Source organism: Girardinichthys multiradiatus, chromosome 8, assembly GCF_021462225.1.
Source record: "Girardinichthys multiradiatus isolate DD_20200921_A chromosome 8, DD_fGirMul_XY1, whole genome shotgun sequence".
NCBI lineage: Eukaryota > Metazoa > Chordata > Actinopteri > Cyprinodontiformes > Goodeidae > Girardinichthys > Girardinichthys multiradiatus.
The window spans coordinates 7,303,051-7,324,141 of record NC_061801.1 but is presented as its reverse complement, the minus strand read 5'-3'; the positions used below and the strand labels follow the sequence as shown (position 1 = coordinate 7,324,141).

The 21,091-nt window shown below is 40.4% G+C and overlaps 1 protein-coding gene across 1 annotated transcript in view; it reads left to right on the top strand.

Annotated features, from left to right (window-relative positions):
- Positions 1-19,805, top strand: part of LOC124872476 (metal transporter CNNM3) — a 28,907-nt gene extending 9,102 nt beyond the window's left edge. The window contains exons 4-11 of the mRNA XM_047372539.1: positions 1,790-1,947; positions 3,963-4,106; positions 4,184-4,342; positions 7,365-7,534; positions 8,351-8,447; positions 9,364-9,494; positions 12,543-12,669; positions 14,144-19,805. Of these exons, the coding sequence (XP_047228495.1) occupies positions 1,790-1,947; positions 3,963-4,106; positions 4,184-4,342; positions 7,365-7,534; positions 8,351-8,447; positions 9,364-9,494; positions 12,543-12,669; positions 14,144-14,193 (1,036 nt within the window). The 3' untranslated portion in view covers positions 14,194-19,805. The remainder of the gene's footprint in view (positions 1-1,789; positions 1,948-3,962; positions 4,107-4,183; positions 4,343-7,364; positions 7,535-8,350; positions 8,448-9,363; positions 9,495-12,542; positions 12,670-14,143) is intronic.
- Positions 19,806-21,091: the final 1,286 nt, after the last annotated feature.

The window sequence follows — 21,091 nt, the reverse complement described above, 5'->3', positions numbered from 1 at the left end:
TCCCTACAACACCTGGGCATGCTCCTGATGAGACGGTGGATGGTCTCCTGAGGGATCTCCTCCCAGACCTGGACTAAAGTATCCTCCAACTCCTGGACAGTCTGTGGTGCAACGTGACGTTGGTGGATAGAGCGAGACATGATGTCCCAGATGTACTCAATCGGATTCAGGTCTGGGGAACGGGCGGGCCAGTCCATAGCTTCAATGTCTTCATCTTGCAGGAACTGCTGACACACTCCAGCCACATGAGGTCTAGCATTGTCCTGCGTTAGGAGGAAGCCAGGGCCAACTGCACCAGAATATGGTCTCACAAGGGGTCTGAGGATCTCATCTCGGTACCTAATGGCAGTCAGGCTACCTCTGGCGAGCACATGGAGGGCCATGCGTCCCTCCAAAGAAATGCCACCTCACACCATTACTGACCCACTGCCAAACTGGTCATGCTGAAGGATGTTGCAGGCAGCAGATCGCTCTCCACGGTGTCTCCAGACTCTGTCACGTCTGTCACATGTGCTCAGTGTGAACCTGCTTTCATCTGTGAGGAGCACAAGGCGCCAGTGGTGAATTTGCCAAGAAGATGCCAAGCGTCCTGCATGGTGTTGGGCTGTGAGCACAACCCCCATTTGTGGACGTCGGGCCCTCATACCATCCTCATGGAGTCGGTTTCTAACTGTTTGTGCAGACACATGCACATTTGTGGCCTGCTGGAGGTCATCTTGCAGGGCTCTGGCAGTGCTCCTCCTGTTCCTCCTTGCATAAAGGTGGAGGTAGCGGTCCTGCTGCTGGGTTGTTGTCCTCCTACGGCCTCCTCCACGTCTCCTGGTGTACTGGCCTGTCTCCTGGTAGCGCCTCCAGGCTCTGGACACTACGCTGACAGACACAGCAAACCTTCTTGCCACAGCTCACATTGATGTGCCATCCTGGATGAGCTGCACTACCTGAGCCACTTGTGTGGGTTGTAGAGTCCGTCTCATGCTACCACGAGTGTGAAAGCACCACCAACATTCAAACGTGACCAAAACATCAGTCAGAAAGCATAGATACTGAGAAGTGGTCTGTGGTCTCCACCTGCAGAACCTCTCCTTTATTGAGTGTCTTGCTAATCGCCAAAGATTTCCCCCTGTTGTCTATTCTATTTGCACAACAGCAGTGAAATTGATTGTCAATCAGTGTTGCTTCCTAAGTGGTCAGTTTGATTTCACAAATGTTTGATTTACTCTGAGTTATATTGTGTTGTTTAAGTGTTCCCTTTGTTTTTTTGAGCTGTGTATATATATATATATATATAAACAGATATTGTCTGTAGAGTAGCATAAATAGATCCCTAACTGTGAGAGTTATCGCTGTGAGCTGTCCAGACACTGTTGTCAGGGTAACCTGGTAGAGCTTAGGTACACTGTGTTGACTGATTGGAAAAATATGTAATATATAGTTTCTCTCCCGCCGGCCAACATTTAGGCCAGTCATCGTGAAATCACTTCATCTGTAATTAAAATGACTCGTTCAGCTGGACGTTTTAAATGTCCCAGCTGATTTTCTGTCACTCAGGGTCGATATTGTCATGCTATATGTGTTATCAGTTACCACAGATTGAAATCTGAAGTAAAGGTGAGCCATCCTCATGATGCTCAAAACCACAAACTGAAGCTGAAGGTTTGCACTTTGCCAGACAAAAGACACGGGTCAATGTTTGAACTTTTTAGAATGAACGCCATCGATCTGTTTGAGGACATGGTGGGTTGCGTCGTGTTGGATCCCACTGATCTACATGTTGTTTGGTTTCTGTCAGGTCTAACATTGTGGAAATCCTTTACGTGAAGGATTTGGCACTGGTAGACCCAGAGGACTGCACCCCTATGACGACCATCACCAAGTTCTACAACCACCCGCTGCACTTCGTCTTCAACGACACCAAGCTGGACGCCATGCTGGAGGAGTTCAAGAAAGGTGCGCTAAGATCCTGCTATTGTCTCAGCTTTTTGTTTGCTGCTATTCCTCTAATCGTATACATCTAAATTACCATTAAAGGGCCTTCCTGTTCAAATCACTGGTTTTAGCAATACATGTCTCTTTTTTTGTTATGAAAAAAGCATTTTGTTTGTTTCTCTCATCCCATATGAGTGAATGAAATTTTTAGAGGGGATCTTCACAGCCTGTTTAACAATTGCCATTAATGTTGATTCAGATCAATTTAGATATTATGTGGAAAGTTGTAAGTAAAGAAATTTACCCATGTTTCCATAGTAATATTATATTTTAATATATTTTTCCAATTTCTTTTTATGAATACAAATATTAAGTTCAGTCCTTTGCATATATAACAAAAAGTCAAACTTTTATTCTACTTTAACCTCTTAGATGCCAGTATTTATTTCTTTTTTTTTAGAAAAAGCACAAAAAGTATATTTAACAAAAATTATGTCCCATACACACAAATATGTTTTTTAGGTGGGGGCTATTATCTGAGCCTGGGGGGAATCCACAATTAGCAGCAACTTACTGTAGATTGAGGTCAGTTTTTATTTTTTGTTCAAAGTCAGTAAAACATCAACAAAAGGATTTTTTCTATGAAAAATGTCTATATAATATATCCCATATTAATGGTTCATGAGAAAATATCTTTATCTAATGGGAAACAGCAAAATCAGCAATGTTTGATGGGATTTCAGCTCAGTAGGATGAAAAAAATAAATCAAAATAGACATCAAATTGGATGTCTTAAAAAAAGGGAGGCGGTGGTACAAAAATGCCAAAGAGGCTTTATTTAGTTTTAAATGCAAATGAAAGACTTGAAGAAAAAAAAAGCAAAACGATAAGGAATTAACCACAAAAACACATAAATTGTATGGTATTTGAATAAACACAGCCATAATTGGAAAAAATAAAATAAAAAAAACTAGAAAATGACTTCAGATCCATGAGGGATAAAGACTTTAACAGTACGAGCATTTCCCAGCAGCTTTCTGATGCAGTATAAGGACAGCACTGAGCATGTGCAGGGAGCTCAGTGCTGACTCAGTCAGTGCTGCTGCTTCTCCCTGCAGCTGACGGAGCAGGTCTGAAACACCAAGAGCCTTCTGCAGGTTTCTGATTGGTCACCGCTTGGAAAAAAAAGTCTCTGCAGTTGTGTTGGAACAAATCTGCTAAATTAAGAAAATTAGTTTTATTTTGTGATGATAGGGTGCTTTTCTAGTGATGAGAAATCCTAACTATTGCAGATATCATTTTTAGCTTATAGAGGAATGGCTCTATTGGAAGTGTTAAAAAGTCTGGATAAAAAAGTTTTACACACAGGTGCATACTGTAACTCTTTAGCTTTTAGTTGTGTTCATACTTTGTAAGAAAGCTCTGCGAGTACCAGAGTACCTTAATCCTGTAGGGGCCTGGATAAAAGCTCACGAGGGAAAATAACACATCTTCCATATCTAAAAAAAAAACATGAAAAATGAAGGTTAAAATATATTAAAACACATAGAATGAATAACTACTGTTAGGTGATGTAAAAGATTAAAATGTAGGACTTTCTTCATAAACCTAAACACACGGATTTAATTCATGCGTTGAAGCGTGGTTGGAAAATGTAGGACAAATATTTCATGAAGTAAGGAGGCAGCAGTTTAGTAACTAATTAATGAAACATACCAAGGTTAATACCCACAGAAACAGTTGTTTTCAATAATATAGATATGATGACCCCTTTTCACTGTACTTAGAGAAAGCGTCAACTTAAAAAAATTGTCCTGGTGTTTTAAAGACCTCAAGATGTTATGCACTTCAGCAAGATTCCAAGGTCTTTAGAAGGCATCTTTAGGGATGCCAATAAATTGGCGGACATTGTGTGTGTATTGCATCTGACGTTTTCCTCATGCATCACAGGTTAAGATCCAGAATTATCAAGTAACACATTTCATTAGTGACCTGTGCCTTGGATGAAGGACAGTCTGTGATTGATGTTCACATAGGCAACTCTCACATGGCCATCGTCCAAAAGGTGAACAACGAGGGGGAGGGAGATCCTTTCTACGAGGTGCTGGGGTTGGTCACCTTGGAGGACGTCATCGAGGAGGTCATCAAGTCTGAGATCCTGGACGAGTCTGACGGCTACTGTGAGTGTCTGAGAGCACGTTTCCTGCTGTAGCTTCTTGCTTCTTTGTTAAAACCTGTGTCTGGTCTCCTCCTACAGTGGACAGGAAGGTGAAGCGTCCAATGGCACCTCTGGAGATCCCTCTGGAGCCTCGCGGCTCCCACGAAGAGTTTTCCCTTTTCAAGCCTCCAGAGGGAGAAGCAAAGATCCGCACGTCACCACAGCTCCTGCTGGCTACACACCGCTTCCTGTCCAGAGGTGTGTGCCAAATGGAAAAAAAAACAATTTATTCCGAAACGTTTTGGTTCTAAGGCAAGGTTTATAGATGGGTTATAAACCAGGCTTTCTGGTTTAGACTTTTACTATACACACACATGGCAGTCAGAGATAAATGTTTATCATGGTTGTGTAGATCCATGCAATTCAAAACATTTAAAATGATCCATGAGGCATAAGGAAAAAATAAGAATGAACACTGAGATGTTGCAAAAAAGACTAAATAAGGAGTGCTTCACACCAAACTAAGATGCACAACAACATAAAAAAAACCACCATTGCAGAATGGTGGCTCATTATGTTGGTGGATGGATATTTGGGTTCTGGGTGTATATGAAGGAGCTTAAAGGCATCGTTGAGGTTGAAGTTTGGTTGTTATGCATCTGCTTTGATTGGCCATCAAGGAATTTGAAGCCGGGTTGGCCATGTTGGCCAGCCAAATGTTCTCAGGTATGTTCCACCTTGAGTTTGGTGTGGTGGAACAAGACTCCCAGCTGTGGTAAGGGCACACATCTGCACATTCTGCATATGCTGTTTAAATCTAAAATGTATCTGTCAGGCTGTCTTTTGATCTGGTTGCATTGAAACAGTCATGATGGTTCTCGAGATTGTGGAGCAGTCTTAATGAGTCTGAAATGATCAAAGGAAATCTGCATTTCTTTCTGAAGACATCTTATGTTTAAAAGAAACGTCTTCTTTTATTGTTAGTAAAATCAATTCTTTTGATCTGTAGTAATTTATTTTAGGAAAAAGGGATAGTTATTTTTGGTTAGTTCATGCTCAAAGAGGTCATTGTACAAAATCCCACGTTTCAGATCCAATTTGTGAAAAAAATAAATCTTCTGCAAAGAAAGTTCTCCCTTGTCTGCTGGTTGGAGCTTCTGGAAGATGAACACAATTTCTAAACAGCTGACTTGGATCATGAAAATAACAACAGTAACATAATGCATGCTTGTGTTCCTTATATTTACACTGGAATGGAAAGGGCAAGTTCTGTGTGATGGATAGACGCAGAAACCTGATGCACTGGAGGCTGAGACGTTTTTCCTTTACTTAGAAATGTTTAGGGAGAAAGACTTTTGTCTTTAGTTAATATCCTCTATTAATCAGTGTCTTCTCTGACTATACAGGTCCTTCTCAAAATATTAGCATATTGTGATAAAGTTCATTATTTTCCATAATGTCATGATGAAAATTTAACATTCATATATTTTAGATTCATTGCACACTAACTGAAATATTTCAGGTCTTTTATTGTCTTAATACGGATGATTTTGGCATACAGCTCATGAAAACCCAAAATTCCTATCTCACAAAATTAGCATATTTCATCCGACCAATAAAAGAAAAGTGTTTTTAATACAAAAAATGTCAACCTTCAAATAATCATGTACAGTTATGCACTCAATACTTGGTCGGGAATCCTTTGGCAGAAATTACTGCTTCAATGCGGCGTGGCATGGAGGCAATCAGCCTGTGGCACAGCTGAGGTCTTATGGAGGCCCAGGATGCTTCGATAGCAGCCTTTAGCTCATCCAGAGTGTTGGGTCTTGAGTCTCTCAACGTTCTCTTCACAATATCCCACAGATTCTCTATGGGGTTCAGGTCAGGAGAGTTGGCAGGCCAATTGAGCACAGTGATACCATGGTCAGTAAACCATTTACCAGTGGTTTTGGCACTGTGAGCAGGTGCCAGGTCGTGCTGAAAAATGAAATCTTCATCTCCATAAAGCTTTTCAGCAGATGGAAGCATGAAGTGCTCCAAAATCTCCTGATAGCTAGCTGCATTGACCCTGCCCTTGATAAAACACAGTGGACCAACACTGTGGTCTTACCCATGATTGGGGTTTTGAGTGATGAACCAGGCTGGGAGTTTTAAAGGCCTCAGGAATCTTTTGCAGGTGTTTAGAGTTAACTGGACCAACACCAGCAGCTGACACGGCACCCCAGACCATCACTGACTGTGGGTACTTGACACTGGACTTCTGGCATTTTGGCATTTCCTTCTCCCCAGTCTTCCTCCAGACTCTGGCACCTTGATTTCCGAATGACATGCAGAATTTGCTTTCATCCGAAAAAAGTACTTTGGACCACTGAGCAACAGTCCAGTTCTGCTTCTCTGTAGCCCAGGTCAGGCGCTTCTGCCGCTGTTTCTGGTTCAAAAGTGGCTTGACCTGGGGAATGCGGCACCTGTAGCCCATTTCCTGCACACGCCTGTGCACGGTGGCTCTGGATGTTTCTACTCCAGACTCAGTCCACTGCTTTCGCAGGTCCCCCAAGGTCTGGAATCGGCCCTTCTCCACAATCTTCCTCAGGGTCCGGTCACCTCTTCTCGTTGTGCAGCGTTTTCTGCCACACTTTTTCCTTCCCACAGACTTCCCACTGAGGTGCCTTGATACAGCACTCTGGGAACAGCCTATTCGTTCAGAAATTTCTTTCTGTGTCTTACCCTCTTGCTTGAGGGTGCCAATAGTGGCCTTCTGGACAGCAGTCAGGTCGGCAGTCTTACCCATGATTGGGGTTTTGAGTGATGAACCAGGCTGGGAGTTTTAAAGGCCTCAGGAATCTTTTGCAGGTGTTTAGAGTTAACTCGTTGATTCAGATGATTAGGTTCATAGCTCGTTTAGAGACCCTTTTAATGATATGCTAATTTTGTGAGATAGGAATTTTGGGTTTTCATGAGCTGTATGCCAAAATCATCCGTATTAAGACAATAAAAGACCTGAAATATTTCAGTTAGTGTGCAATGAATCTAAAATATATGAATGTTAAATTTTCATCATGACATTATGGAAAATAATGAACTTTATCACAATATGCTAATATTTTGAGAAGGACCTGTAGTAATGAATGCAGCACAGGTTCTGAAAATTGGTTAAAACAGCAATAAAAAGCAATCTGCTGATGCCGCAGGGAGATCATTTCTGCAGGTGCACGATTGGCTTGTGAACAATCTTGAAAATAATGCTGTGATAAAGACACTGAAGTTCTATTTCCACCTACAGAGGTGGAGCACTTCAGCCCAGCTCGAGTGTCTGAGAAGGTGCTGTTCCACCTGCTCCGCCACCCCAGCGTCAACCAGGAGGTGCACTTTGACATCAACAACCGGCTGAGCCCGAGTCACTACCTGTACACCCGCAACCACCCGGTGGACTACTTCATCCTCCTGCTGCAGGTACGAAGCGCCCGCTCAGGGAGGCCGTTGGGTCACGACTGCATGCAGGCGGGGCTAATTCTATAGGCCTGAAACAAATGACAGTTCCGACCAATCAGCATCAGGTTTTTTCATGGTTTGGTTAAACTGAAGGAAATATTCAAGTCTGACAAACAAACCAGACTTTGAAATGAGGCAGTTTTAACTCTGCTGCAAACAAAGACTGAAATTATCCAAAAGAGTAACTCTCCTTGCAAACTACACCCTCTATTTATCCAGGAATGGTTAATCTAAAATATAACACTATTTTCCATCAGAGATAGAGAGGGGGGGGGCAAGGCAAACACTTACTCATTTCTACCCGTCTACCAGGCCAGCTCAACAAATCAGAAGTGGACCTTCGGGAAACCTAGGAGCTACGTCATTTTATTCAGCCGCTGAGTTAAAGGAAGTGTTCTTCCTCTCTGGCATCACAGATCTTTACCCACAACATTACATCTTACCTCTCACAAACTGCCTGCTGAGCTTTGTGTTGTACATTCACAGCATAAAAGCAGTTTCACTTTCAGAATGTTGACATCGTCAATGTTCAATGTTGACCCTTTACAGTGACTGCTGATCTATTGTAAAATAAGGAAATAAAATCATTAACTTTCATGTTCCCTTGTCTCATATCGGAGGATCCAGTGCAAAATTAAACAAAAAACAGGCTGGGTTCCTCTGGAAATGTCATATTTCAATAGCACAATGAGAATGTAATAAAACCACATCAATATCCTGTAATGTTCAGAGCGTTACACCTGGGCTTTTATTAAATTATTCCTGTTTGTTTGCCAGGGCCGTGTAGAGGTGGAAATTGGCAAAGAGGGCCTGAAGTTTGAGAACGGGGCCTTCACTTACTACGGTGTTTCTGCTCTGACGCTGCCCTCTTCAGGTGAGATGCCAAACTCCATCTTCATGCCTCACATCTCAAGGGATGTCTGTCTCATTTCCCTGGCGGCCCTTTTATAAAATCTGTGTGTTGTCAATGTCTTCAATGCTTGGAGAAATGCGGCATCATATTTGTTAAAAAGGCACCAGGAAGAATCAGTCATTGATGCGCTCTGCTCACTGACGAGAGACAGACCTCTTTAGATTTAGATTAAGTTTACTAATTATTTATTTGTTTTTTTTATTAATTGATGTTTTAAATATGTGAAAATTCCAGGTGGAAAAATTCCTGCTTTAAGCCATTACAAAAATTATTCTCTCTTTATTTTGTTCTTGGTTAAATGTCTTCTATATGATTATCCTGACAAATAAAGGAGCTTTTATGGGTAGATTTGGGCAATATGGGCAAAATATGTTAACTGAGTGTTTTTCTAAAATGAAAGTTTTTAGTAATTTAGTAATTAATCATTTGATATTAACATTGCAGTTTTTATGATGTGATCTGTTTGAATACAACTGTAAGAACAAATAAAAATAAGTATTATTAATAACCAGAGGTGTTAACTCGAGTCATGCGACTTCGAGTCACAAATTTAATGACTTTCGATGATTTTATAAAAGAATTTTGACTTGAATTGGACTTTCACACAAATGAATCATGACTTTATTTTGACTTCCAGCCTTTAACTTGAAAAGACGTGATATCTTACACCAAACAAAGTGTGTTACAAAGGCAAAGCACCGGGCGCTTAAGGCAAAGAGCAACAATATATGTATATGAGGCTTCTTCTTCAGCAGATGGGTTGATTTGTGGCAGAGCTTGAAGTACAGATTTCAGCTCTGGACCCCTGCTGTTTGGTGAATGACATTCATGCAGTTTCGCACTGTGTGTGTTTGTGTGTATTTTTGTGTGACTGCAGTTCACCAGTCTCCTGTGTCGACCCAGCGGCACTCTCCCAGGGATCCCTTTGAGTCAGCAGACGCCACCAGCCCATCCAGCTACTGTCCCGACTACACAGTGCGAGCTCTCACTGACCTTCAGCTCATAAGGGTGAGTGGATGATGCATGAGTGGGTGTGTCCGCTGGGACCCCTGCTGGGACCCCTGCTGGGACACCTGCCCTCCTTCTGTAAACATAAGTGAAGTTAAAAGTGTTCACTGCTGCTTGAAAACACAATGGTTATTATTTTCTATTCTTCTTTCATTCTTTGTGCTTTAATTACTTTTTCTTTCAATCTTTCACTATTTCGCTTTCATTCCTTGAGTTTTCTTTCTTTCTAGGACTTTTCTTTCTCATGTTTTGCTATTAATTTGAACATTCTTTGCATTTCTTTCTTATGACTCTTTCTTTTACTCGGTTTACCTTTCACCTTCTTTAATTTCTTTGTGCTTTAATTAGATTCTCCTTTATTCTTAATTTTTCTTATTCCTTACGTTTTAGCTTTTGATTTTCTTTCTTGTTTTCTCTTTATTTCCTAATTTCTTTCACACTTTCTTTTATTTTCTTCTCTTTTACCCTTTCCTTTTGCTGTATGTTTCACACTTTTACTTTTTATTTGGCTCTTTCTCTTTTCCATACTTTGTTTTGGGGTTGCTTGCTTTTTTGCTCTTCTTTTTGCTATCATCCCTTTGGTCCTTATTCACCATGGTGCTCCAGCTGCATTATAGAGGTCAACGGAGCCATAAAGTGGATAGTGAGGGGAGCAAAAAGAGTATCCATGGACTTCTTGAACTACTGCTATCAGGCAAAAAGGACCGCTCCATGACAAGCAGAACCACCAGTCTTCTAAAAAGCTTTCTGGCTCACGCTGTTGAACTGCTGTTAAGATGATGCACATTATCAGGGACATGCAGAGCCCTTTAAACGAGCAGATGCTTGAAGGTTTAAAAGAGGCCACATCGAATAAAAATGGTAATTTACTTTTAGCTAGTAAAACCAAAGTTGACTGATTTTATTTTTTGTGTCCGTCTTTGATTTGTTCTTACCATTAGGTGATCTTGAATATTTAATTTCGTTTGTTGCTCAGAGTTTCCTTGTTTCACCACATCCTCCGTCTCTCTTGGGGTGATCTCTCTTGATTCAATGTCTAGTGCTCTTCACCATTTCATTGAACCCTTCACTTCCTACTTTCTCTACCTGTCTACCTGCCAGCCTCCTTCTGGAAATACCCATCAAATATTTTATCCCTAACCCAAACTACTGCCCCTAAGCAACACAGTAGACAAACCCTAAACATTAAAACTAAAATCATCTAAAATGTTACAGAGTTTTTAGTCTTTGCTTGTGACTTCCAACGGGAATGTCACCTGTTTCACTGTCATGTCCGTATTTGGGCACTATTTCCCTCAGCTGGACAGGAAGAAGGTACCTCCCCTCATGTTCAGCACCGTGTCTTCTCTATTTAGGGCATCTTGTCACTACAGTGGGAAATGTTCTTAGTCATCTGTTCTGTTATCATAGCTATGACTGCATGAATAAACAGTAATATGCTATTTATTTTTACATGTGGGCAATTCTATGATACAGAAATCAACCTAAATTTAGCAGAGAACTAACACTCAGAGTTACAAAGTGTTTACAATGATAGGTGCTGGTTAAAATCCTGCACTGTGAAGTGGAGTTTAAATAGCCTGCAGTTAAAGTGGGAGTTAGCAGTTAGATTTGTCTAAATGAGGTTGATCTCCTCAGACGGACCAAACAAAGCCTTTCCTTTCCTTCAGTACAGGCAAGTTGGAGAATGAGCTCAGTTTAACAGTAAAAACAAGCTGCCACATACAGCCTGATTTGTGATTGTGGGCCAGAAGTCTGAAATACCCAGAGGCTGTGTCATTTTTATGGAAAGAAAAACAAATATAATATGTACTACCTTATAAAGTTTTGCCTTTGGCCCGCCCATGCAATCACACGGACTCCTCCTTCCTGTATACATGCGTAAGAAGACACTGGAGGACCGGGAGGTGAGGGGCCACAGATTCTATAGTCGGCGCAAAAAGGAGGGTGAAAAAAGACTCTGCAGGCTCACTGCTGGATGACCTCACAGTGCAGGAGGCTGAGGGTTAATGGATGTCTCTGGTGACATCAGGCAAAGGTTCTTAAAGTAACATTATTTCACTTACAGCTGCAAGATCCATCCATTCATCCATCGTCTTCCGCTTATCTGGGGTTGGGTCGCGGGGGCAGCAGACTACGCAGAGAGAACCAGACTTCCTTCTCCCAGCCACTTGGGCCAGCTCGTTCGGGGGAATCCCAAGGCGTTCCCAGGCCAGCTGAGAAACATAGGCTCTCCAGCGTGTCGTGGGTCTTCCTCTGGGCCTCCTCCCGGTTGGACGTGCCCAGAACACCTCACCAGGGTGTTCTGGGCACCAGGAGGCATCCTAACCAGATGCCCGAGCCACCTCAACGCTCCCCTCGACGTGGAGAAGCAGCGGTTCTACTCCGAGCCCCTCCCGGATGACCCACCCAATCTCTAAGGGAGAGCCCAGACACCCTGCAGAGGAAACTCATTTCGGCCGCTTGTATCCATGGTCTCGTTTTTTCGGTCATGACCCAAAGCTCATGATCATAGATGAGGGTAGGAACATAGATTGACCGGTAAATCGAGGGATTCGCTTTTTGACTCAGCTCTCTCTTCACCACGACAGACCGGTACAGCACCCGCATCACTGCTGACGTAGCACCAATCAGTCTATCGATTTCCCGCTCCATTTTTCCCTCAATCGTGAACAAGATTGATTCAGCTTTATTTTTAATTTTACTAAAGCAAAACTATCTTGAGCAAAACAAACAGTCCTTTAAATATATACTTTGAAGTTATATGATTATATGATACAACACATTAGAATCATGCTGACCATTGCAATATTGTGCAGCTCTAAAATATATAAAAATGAGCACTTTATACAAGAAAGGTGTGAAAGGTGGAGGTGTTCGAGCACGTGCAGCACATTGATGCATTTAGAATTTTTGCTCTTAACATGTTTTTAAATCTTTTGCGTTTATCCATTTTTTACATTGAGTTGAGATGAGCTGGGTAGACAAGGCTCAAGGCAGTACGTCCATGACGTTTATCAATCTGCTGTTTTTGTGGTTGGGTTGCAGGTGACTCGTCTGCAGTATCTGAACGCTCTCATGGCGTCACGAGCGGGCCAGAGTCCAGATCCTCCAGAGATCAAGATCCTGCCCAACAGTCAGACGAAGCTGCTGAATGACAGAAACACCACACCAGGTAGCTATGCTCGAAACGCTGTCTGACCTGCCAGGTCTGCTGCCATGTCAGACCTGCAAACTTTTTTTTGTCCTCTTTCTGATGCTTTTGTAATGTTTTCTTTTGTTCTTTTTAGGAATATGCTTTCCTGTTTTCCTTCAGCTGAACTGAATTAATTTTCTCTTTCTCTTTCTTTTCCCTCCTTGCGTGCCTCGTCTGGCCCGCTCAGAGTTTCCTGTAAACTTTTCATTCTTTGATACCATTCAGAACTACTATTAGAGGGTTTTGTGCATGAGGTAAATCCAACCTAGCCTAGTCCACCTACTTACACATTAAAAATGCCCTGCTTCAGGCTGACACATTGACCTGCTCACAATATCCCTCCCAATGAACTTTTTTTTTCCTCAAATCATGTCAGGATGTTTGAGGATGGATGAAGGTTAAATGTGTGTTTACTTTGTTTTTGCTTTTTCTTTAAAATACTTCACTTTTCCGTCCTGCTGTAGCTACAGTAGATATTCTCATCCTTTCTATTCAGCCTTTTTTTCCACAAAACAAAGATGTGACAGTAAGACCTTGTTCAAAAAGGCCCCAGATGCTGCTGAACTGTTTCTCTGGTGTCCATATTGGAGGTTCAGCATGTTTAAAGGAAAATTCAGGCCAGTTTTCTTTCTGTTGCATGTTAAATATTGTATGTGTTATTTATTGCAAATGTTTTATTTCAAGGTTCAGGGGAATGAAGTGTAGAATATCGCCATGATCCTTTTTTAGCTCTTTAGGACCATCTTTGAGGCACATTCTAGGCAGTGTGGTTCTATGCTTCTGCTTCGACACCTAGTCCTCCTTTTTCTGCGGCTTCTTAAACCAGCCCGTTGGTTGGAATAAATAGTTTCTGCTTTCAATGAACAGCATGGTGGTAGCAGTAAAATAAAATGACCCCTGACGCCATCTTCAGTTACCTCGCTATCAAAAACTTCCAAGTATTTTGATGTTCATCAAACGCGTCGTGTCAGACGGACATTGAAAGCACAGCAGGGATACGTTAACAACCACAGAACACCAGGTGTTTCATGCAGTTCTACTTTAGACCTCTGAATGCTAAAGTAGGGGAGACATTTTCTCCTCACTCCTGGCAGAAGGAATCTTCCTCTCCTCCAGTGCTTCAAACATGTGAGAGGCAAATAAGTAAACTCCTTTCATTAAGAAATCTCTTCTCATCCCTGCAGAGCAGAAAAGAAATAAAGCTGATGACCTCTGATATGTCCACCCAGTGGACATGTGACATCACCTTAGGTGCACCAGAAACCGACAGATTAGATGGCTCTAAAAGCTAATGTCCACCTTCATTTCCTCTGCTGTCTTTGTCTTCTGTCACTCTAATAGTTTCTCCTCCAAACCCTCCGCACCTTAAACACCCCTTCCTGTGTGAAGGCTTTCATTGTGTGTTTACCTCATACCTCACCCCAGCTCTCCTCTCATTGGTCGGTTTCCACAGGTAGCAGCAGAGCCCAGGAGAGCTCGACAGAAGAGGAGGCTCATGGGTAGCACAGAAAACATTTAAACCATCTTGTTGGTAGTTTTTACTGATAAATCCCACCGGGCTGGATCGTAGTTACCGGACCAGACTGGAGAAAGAGGGATTTTTATTTATGTAGATCCACTGCTCATACTTTACATGTCCATCGCCATTCCTTTATGTGATCTTAGTCATTATTTTATTCATGTATGTCTGTATAAATATAAATATGGAGTGAGAAGAGAAGAGAAGGTATGTGTACCTTTGGATTATTTAGTTTTCTGCGTTAATTGGTTCTAAAAGTGTGCTGAACGTTTTTATTAGAAAGAAAGACACTTTGTTTTAATATTTCATGCTACATAACAACAGAAAATGTCAGTGTTGGCAGGAAAAGTAAGTGAACCCTTGATTTAATAAATGTTGAAACTGTTGAAGTTCCAGAGAACAGCTTCGGCACCCCACCTTGGCGTTCATCAGTTCTGAAGATGATGCTCAGTTATGAAAGAAAATGTTGCTGTAGTTCAGAGTGGAAATTTCACTTGGATTTGGTGCAAACTTAAGTCAGGGAGTCCATCAAATTCAGGCTGAACAAGAGATACAAGAGGTAATAGTGCAACTGAGGACTGCACGATACACTTAAATACATTAGAATAGGAGGAAATCAATTTCAGTATGTCACATTTAGAGCACTGTATTGTCAGAATTGCATTGGAAATTCATGTTTCTGTCAATATAAATGCGAAACAATACCATAGTAGTTTTTTGTTTGACAGTTAGTATCCAAAGAGGCTGCAGGTCATGCTCTTTGTTCCTTTGTTACTTCTACAGAGAGGACAACTAAACTCTGGCTCAGAAAGAGCCTGTTTTTCCAAAGCCATTGTGGGGGTAAATGGGGGATATTCAGGTGGTTACAAATTATGTCTTCCTACACACAATACTCTGGAAGTACCTGTTGTAGTTTTGTCTTTTATTACGGTATTTTTGTGGTGTCCTGCCACTGGCCAACTGATTACCTGAGATGGTGTCCAGTTCCAGTGCTTTAAAGTCACAACAGGGTTTTTCCATCAAACAGGTTCTAGTGCTAAACTGGGAGAAGAGCTTCCTGTGTCCGACAGGAAAGCCTTCATAAAACTCCAGAGTTGGTTTCATTTTTAACCTAAATAAAACAGAAGCAACAGCAACCAGATGGCACAACATCAGAAGATCACGCAAAATGTGATATTGTTAGTGAATGTCGCGATGACTTTATGACTGTGATAAAGAAAAAAATACTGAAGTCCACAATGTTACTATCGGTCTGCTTCGGTTTTATTGCAATGACAGACCCATCAGATTCGACCCATCAGCAAAGGGAGCTGAGGCAGATGGACATTTTTAGTAATTTTTTAGGAGTAGATTTTAAATGATCTTCTTAAATTGAACATTTTAGGTACAAAAAATACTATTTTTCTTTAAGTAGCCATGTTTTTTGCTTTTATTTTAATATCATAGTAAGTAGGGTCACAAACATCTAGCATTTTTTTTTTTTTTTTTACTCCAAAACAGATTTGGGCAAAACTAAATATTAAACTTGAAGAGTTTTTGAAGATGGTTCTTGTTTTTGTTCCTGGGAATAGACAAAAACACTTCATAGACCAAAAAAAATATATAAACCTTTCCATCCAAAAAGTTAGGAAACTGTACACGTTTTTTTTATTAAGGCAAACGTCTGATGCCCATTCTCAGACATACAATAATTTGTTTTTTGTGCCTTGTTTCATTTAAAAATTGCTTATTTATTTATTCCTGAGCACAAAAAAGGAAATGAATTCACTATATAATTTGTATTTGTAATTGGAAAAGAAATCATGGCGTCTAAGTACTTTCAACATGGTGATATTTGATCCTCGGTGCAGAAAGTTTGGGCACTAGTGTTCTAGAGAATGTTGATCCTTACCTTCCTCCTTACTCTGAGATTTCCAAAAAGTTGCCAACATTTCCAAATCCAGCATGCTCCCTGACAGACGGACACTGACAGCTCAGGAGGATAAAAATGAAGAAAACATTTTGAGTATTTACTGACAGTCTTTCTCTCTCTCGCTCTCTCGCAGCCTGAATGAGCAACAAACATGTCTCGACATGTTGTAGAAAGTAGTTTGGTGTAGATAAGTTGCCTCAGAGGACAGAGGTCCTCAACAGATATCCAAGAGATGGAGGATCAGACATTTATTAAATTTACTTATGGAGAGCATCTATCTCTCTCTGAATGTGGAAGAACCAAAGTCATTCTTAATTGTATTGTTATAGAACAAGTAAAGAACTTTAGCACCAAGACCTGGTTTAGCACTAGAACCGCTTTGGTGGAAAATGACTGTTTAACGTGGTTACTTTGCGCCCTAGTTTTTGACTTAGCTTATGGCAGTTTTTTTGAATTTTCAGCACTTTGAGCTGTACAGCAGACACAACACTAAATAGATGTCATTTCTTAATCCTTTTAAAATCATTTTCCGCTTCATGCAGTTAGAATATTTCCTGAACACTGTTTATTTAATGTGTTTTAAGTCAAAGCCACATCTCTTTCACTAACTGGTCTCCAGCCTCTCAACTCTAGCTAACTAGTGCTGATGTCTTAATATCTGGGTGCACTCTAATTTTTCAGATGAGACAAATGTTTGTGTGGTGTTGGTGTGAAGTGTTCCTGATAATATTTGAAAATGCAGATCATTCTAGAGAAATCATATACCGTTCTGTTTTTATTTTTTGTTTCTTCCAGGTTTAGTTGATTGCACTAAACTGTTGCATTGGCGTTTCTTTCCTGTGTGGATCTGGGTTCCAAAGTTACATGTGTATATGCATCTGTTGTGTTTGTCGATGTGGACTGAAGCATCTGTTTGTTTAAAGCTGGTTTAAAGGATGAAAAGTATTCAGTGTTTTTGTAAGGTGATTTTATATTCCCATGCAACTGATCTGTGAACCAAGACAAAAGGGTCATGTATGTGGCCAATCTGTCAGTGGCTGATCAGAGCTTTAAGCCCTAAATAAGAAACAGACCCTTTTGAGTGGACATTCTCTAGTCGTGAACAACTGTTTTCATGCAAAAATGGCCTCTTTTGTGATTTCTGTCAAAATCAATTTGATTAAAAGTTAGTTTTGAATGTAAAGTATCAGTTTTGAGCAAATGCCAAATATTAATTAACTACATGAATATTAAGTAAGCATGTGCCATGCCCATCAGAACAACCACACTGAAGGTGAAGAACTGAGACTATGTATTTGACAAGTGTCTTCTCCAAAGGGGTTCTGTGGGGGACAGGTCCAAAGCATAATGAAGCATCAGTGCAGATCAGATCTTTAGTGCCCTGCTGCTGGAGCTAATGTCCAGTCAGAGCTCAGCGTTTCTTTTAGTTGCATGACTGAACCGTCTGATGTGAGGGGAAAGCAATCTGTAACACATGTTCTTATACACATTATGGCGTCTTTATTAACATAATTTTAGTGGCTTAAAAGCAGTAAAACATGCTTAAACGCTCAAAGTTTGCGTAACACTGACAAATTAAAACATATTATTCAAATTTATGTTATGTAACATTTTTGATTCAACTGTTGGATGAAAAGAGACAGCTCTGTGAAAGGAGATGGGTTTGCCTTCCTGTAGCAAAGAGAAGGCGCTGAGATACATGTTGGGACTCAGGTCAACACTACCCCAGCATTAAACTCCAGCAGGGGGCACTCTGAATCTGCAGCCTGCACTGATCACTCAGAGAACCAACAGAAAGGTGAATCAGATGGACCTTTAATGCTGTGGTTAAACATTCATACATTTGTTTTTTGGGGATGATTTTGTATCTAAGTCATCAGCTTGAAAGCACCTTGTCATTCGTATTGAGGCGTGTCCTTAAGTTCTCAACATTCAATGTACCTTTTTGTGTGAAACGTCAAATATTCCACTCATGCCAACAAGTAAGCATCCAGTTTTCATTCCATTACTCATTGTATGTTGATGGTCTAACGTGTATTTCTAGTGTCTTTCAGTCATCGTAGCGTATGTCTAAATGTGAAATACCCCTCTGAATAAGGTGTGTTTAATTATTTTAATATACTAATAAAAATAAGAACATTTTCCAAAAAAGGAAATGTTTTAACCAGTGGGTTTGGATTATTTCAGGTTTATCTTAGATAATTGAATGGTATAAATTAAAAAAAGTGGGAAATGTATTCAGTCCTTCCGAGTCTAACTGTGAAAGTTAAGTGGAGAACCCTCTACAGGTCTTGTTCTGTACAGACATGCGAGGCCATTGCGAGGATAAGCTTAAAAGTAAAGCCACTAACACATTGTGTCATAATGCCTAATGCTTAGACATTAAAAAACATGTTTAACATGAGTCCAAACATGACAAAAGGAAGAGGATTTTGTGGAACAAGTCCTATCACGTCTTTAAAGTATCCATGTCACCTTTGAAGCTCTCCCGTTCTGAACAGTGCATGCGTATTGGGATCAAAGGTGTGGTTTTCTTTAAACTAGTTTAATGTCTCAATTAAGGTACTAACATTATTATATAACTTTATTGTGTTTTTTACCTGTGCTAATTCCACGTGCTGGGTTTGTATGTGCCAAATGTTTTATTAGTTGTAGGTCGGTTTTGGTCTTTCAATAAAGATTAAAAAATATATATCCAACATAGGTAATTGCTTTAATTGAAATAGCAATTAAAAACATTGTTCAAATCTTCAGCAAAGACAAATTAGCCTAAAGACTAGTAGAAACTCCATTAAGCCAAAGAAATCAGAGACCTCAACCTTTAGATGGCTTTGTAAATCAATGAAAATACCTGAATGAGTTCTGCTCAGAACAAGACTACTGTGGATTTTATGCCTCATGCCTTTCAGTCTAACTGAAAAGGATGGTTGGGATTACTAAAATGTATTAAGGTTAGACCTGGAAAAAATCCAAACCTAACAACCTGAGAATGCTCCTGCATTCCTCAACCTGTCATAGTCTCCAGTGTTATGTATGTTGTGCCTCTCTGCCTCACACTATGGCTGCAGCCTCTCTGTCTGATGCAGACGCGGATCAGCAAAGCTTTCCAGGAGAAATAAAACAGGTTGAGATAAGGCTGATTATCATTGGAATGAATGCAGGGTATTTACTAGAGTGGCTTTGCTTCAGCTTTGTTACATTAGCACCATTTGTCTCTTTGTATTTGTAGTCTGTGCGACTTGAATTCGGTGTTATTACATATCAACACATTTCAGGTGATTTTCTTTTTCTAACATCATTTCTGAGAAAATAGTTTCCAGCTGTCTACTTAAATTCTGTTGTAAAAATGTTGTTTTAACGGCTTCTTAAGACTGAATGTAGAAAGATAATCACAAACTAATCAGAGAAATGTTTGAGTGTGAAGGGTACTGGAGTAGAGTGCCATTCATTATGAATTAGATAGCGTATCATGTTTAGGATGTAGTTATTAACGTTTAGGTACAACACTGTTACCACAAGAGAAGTTCCTGTCAATCCTTCTTGCTGTCCGGGGTATATTTGTATGAAAGATTTGTTTGATTTACTTTTTTTTTAGACCGCTGTCCGATTTTGATGCATTGGGATTCAACTGCATTGGACCCTTTCAATACTTTCTTAGGAAATAAATACAATCCTGTTCTGAAAGTGTTGGTGTTGTCTTTTTTTCTGCCCACATAGATAAAAATAAGGTACACACAATTTAAAGCTTGAAGGCTTGCCTCAGAGAGCCCACGACAGATGCAGTTTAAATTCGGGAAACAACTTTATGATGATGACCATCAGCTTTTATTCAATTTTGTTTGAAAAAGATGATGGCATCCAAATGGGCTATTATGGCCAGGCCTCCGCTGCTAGAACCCTTAGCTAATTGTTTAGTTTTTCATTTGTCCAATGAGTGCAAAGAGGGGATGGATATTCTTCTGGAAGCAGTCCTCAAAGAGTGAGAAAAACCAATACTGAACAATGAAACAGAGCGTAACAGGAAGTTTAGCACCGCAATTATACCTTTGAGAAAAAACATTTTATCCTATTTCCTGTTTCACCTACCAAAGCAAGAGAAAGAAACACACAACTTTTGTTTCTGCTTGTTTCTGCACGACTTCTTTGATTCAGTTCCTTCTTTAAGCTTAATGGTTCTAGTTAAAAAAATATTGTGGTATTTGCATCCCTGAGCAGAAGCTTTGAAACGTGATATTCTGAGAGGTTCAAAGCCTCTTCAGAAGGCCAATAAGACAAAAGGAGCAAGAGGTCAAACACTGACTTGGTAAGATAGGAAGGCCATATGGGTGTGTGTTACCTAACCAATGACTTCATTATAGGAGCACTTCAGAATGTATGAAATGTGGTTCCGTCGAAAGGTTTATGAGCATCTTCTTAAGTATAAATCCAGATAAGTTTTTTTACAGAGGATGAAGCGAAGGCCAAGCCACGACAGGCCAAGACCAAAGCGGACTTCTACAGTTTTAAAACGTCTCTGGTCTCCCAAACTTCATGACAGTTTATGGGAATGCTGTTTTATGTAACTTTAAATTGTTGGTAGTTTGCAATGTGCAGTGCAGAGGAAAATGTGCTACATGTAAGACTGAGGTAGGATGTTGGTCCCCCACCAATGACTTTCCTGTGTGAAACTAACAGAACATGTAAAAACGTTTCTGGCCAGAGTAACTGTCTGAAATGAAAGTGAAGATGTAAAAAGCACAACAGTTTAAATAGTGTTTACATACATGTTTGACTGGTGTTGTTTCAAGGCTGCAGAAGTGCGTTGAGTATCGGCCCCTCTCGGACTAGCTTTTGGCTTCGGGTCCAACAGTTTCTACAGTTTTCACATAAGTCACTCTATAAAAGCTGCATAACCAATATTAGTAAATAGTATAATTATTGCAGCTGCTGTTTTAGCACAAACTGACCTTAGATCATGTTCATCTGAATAC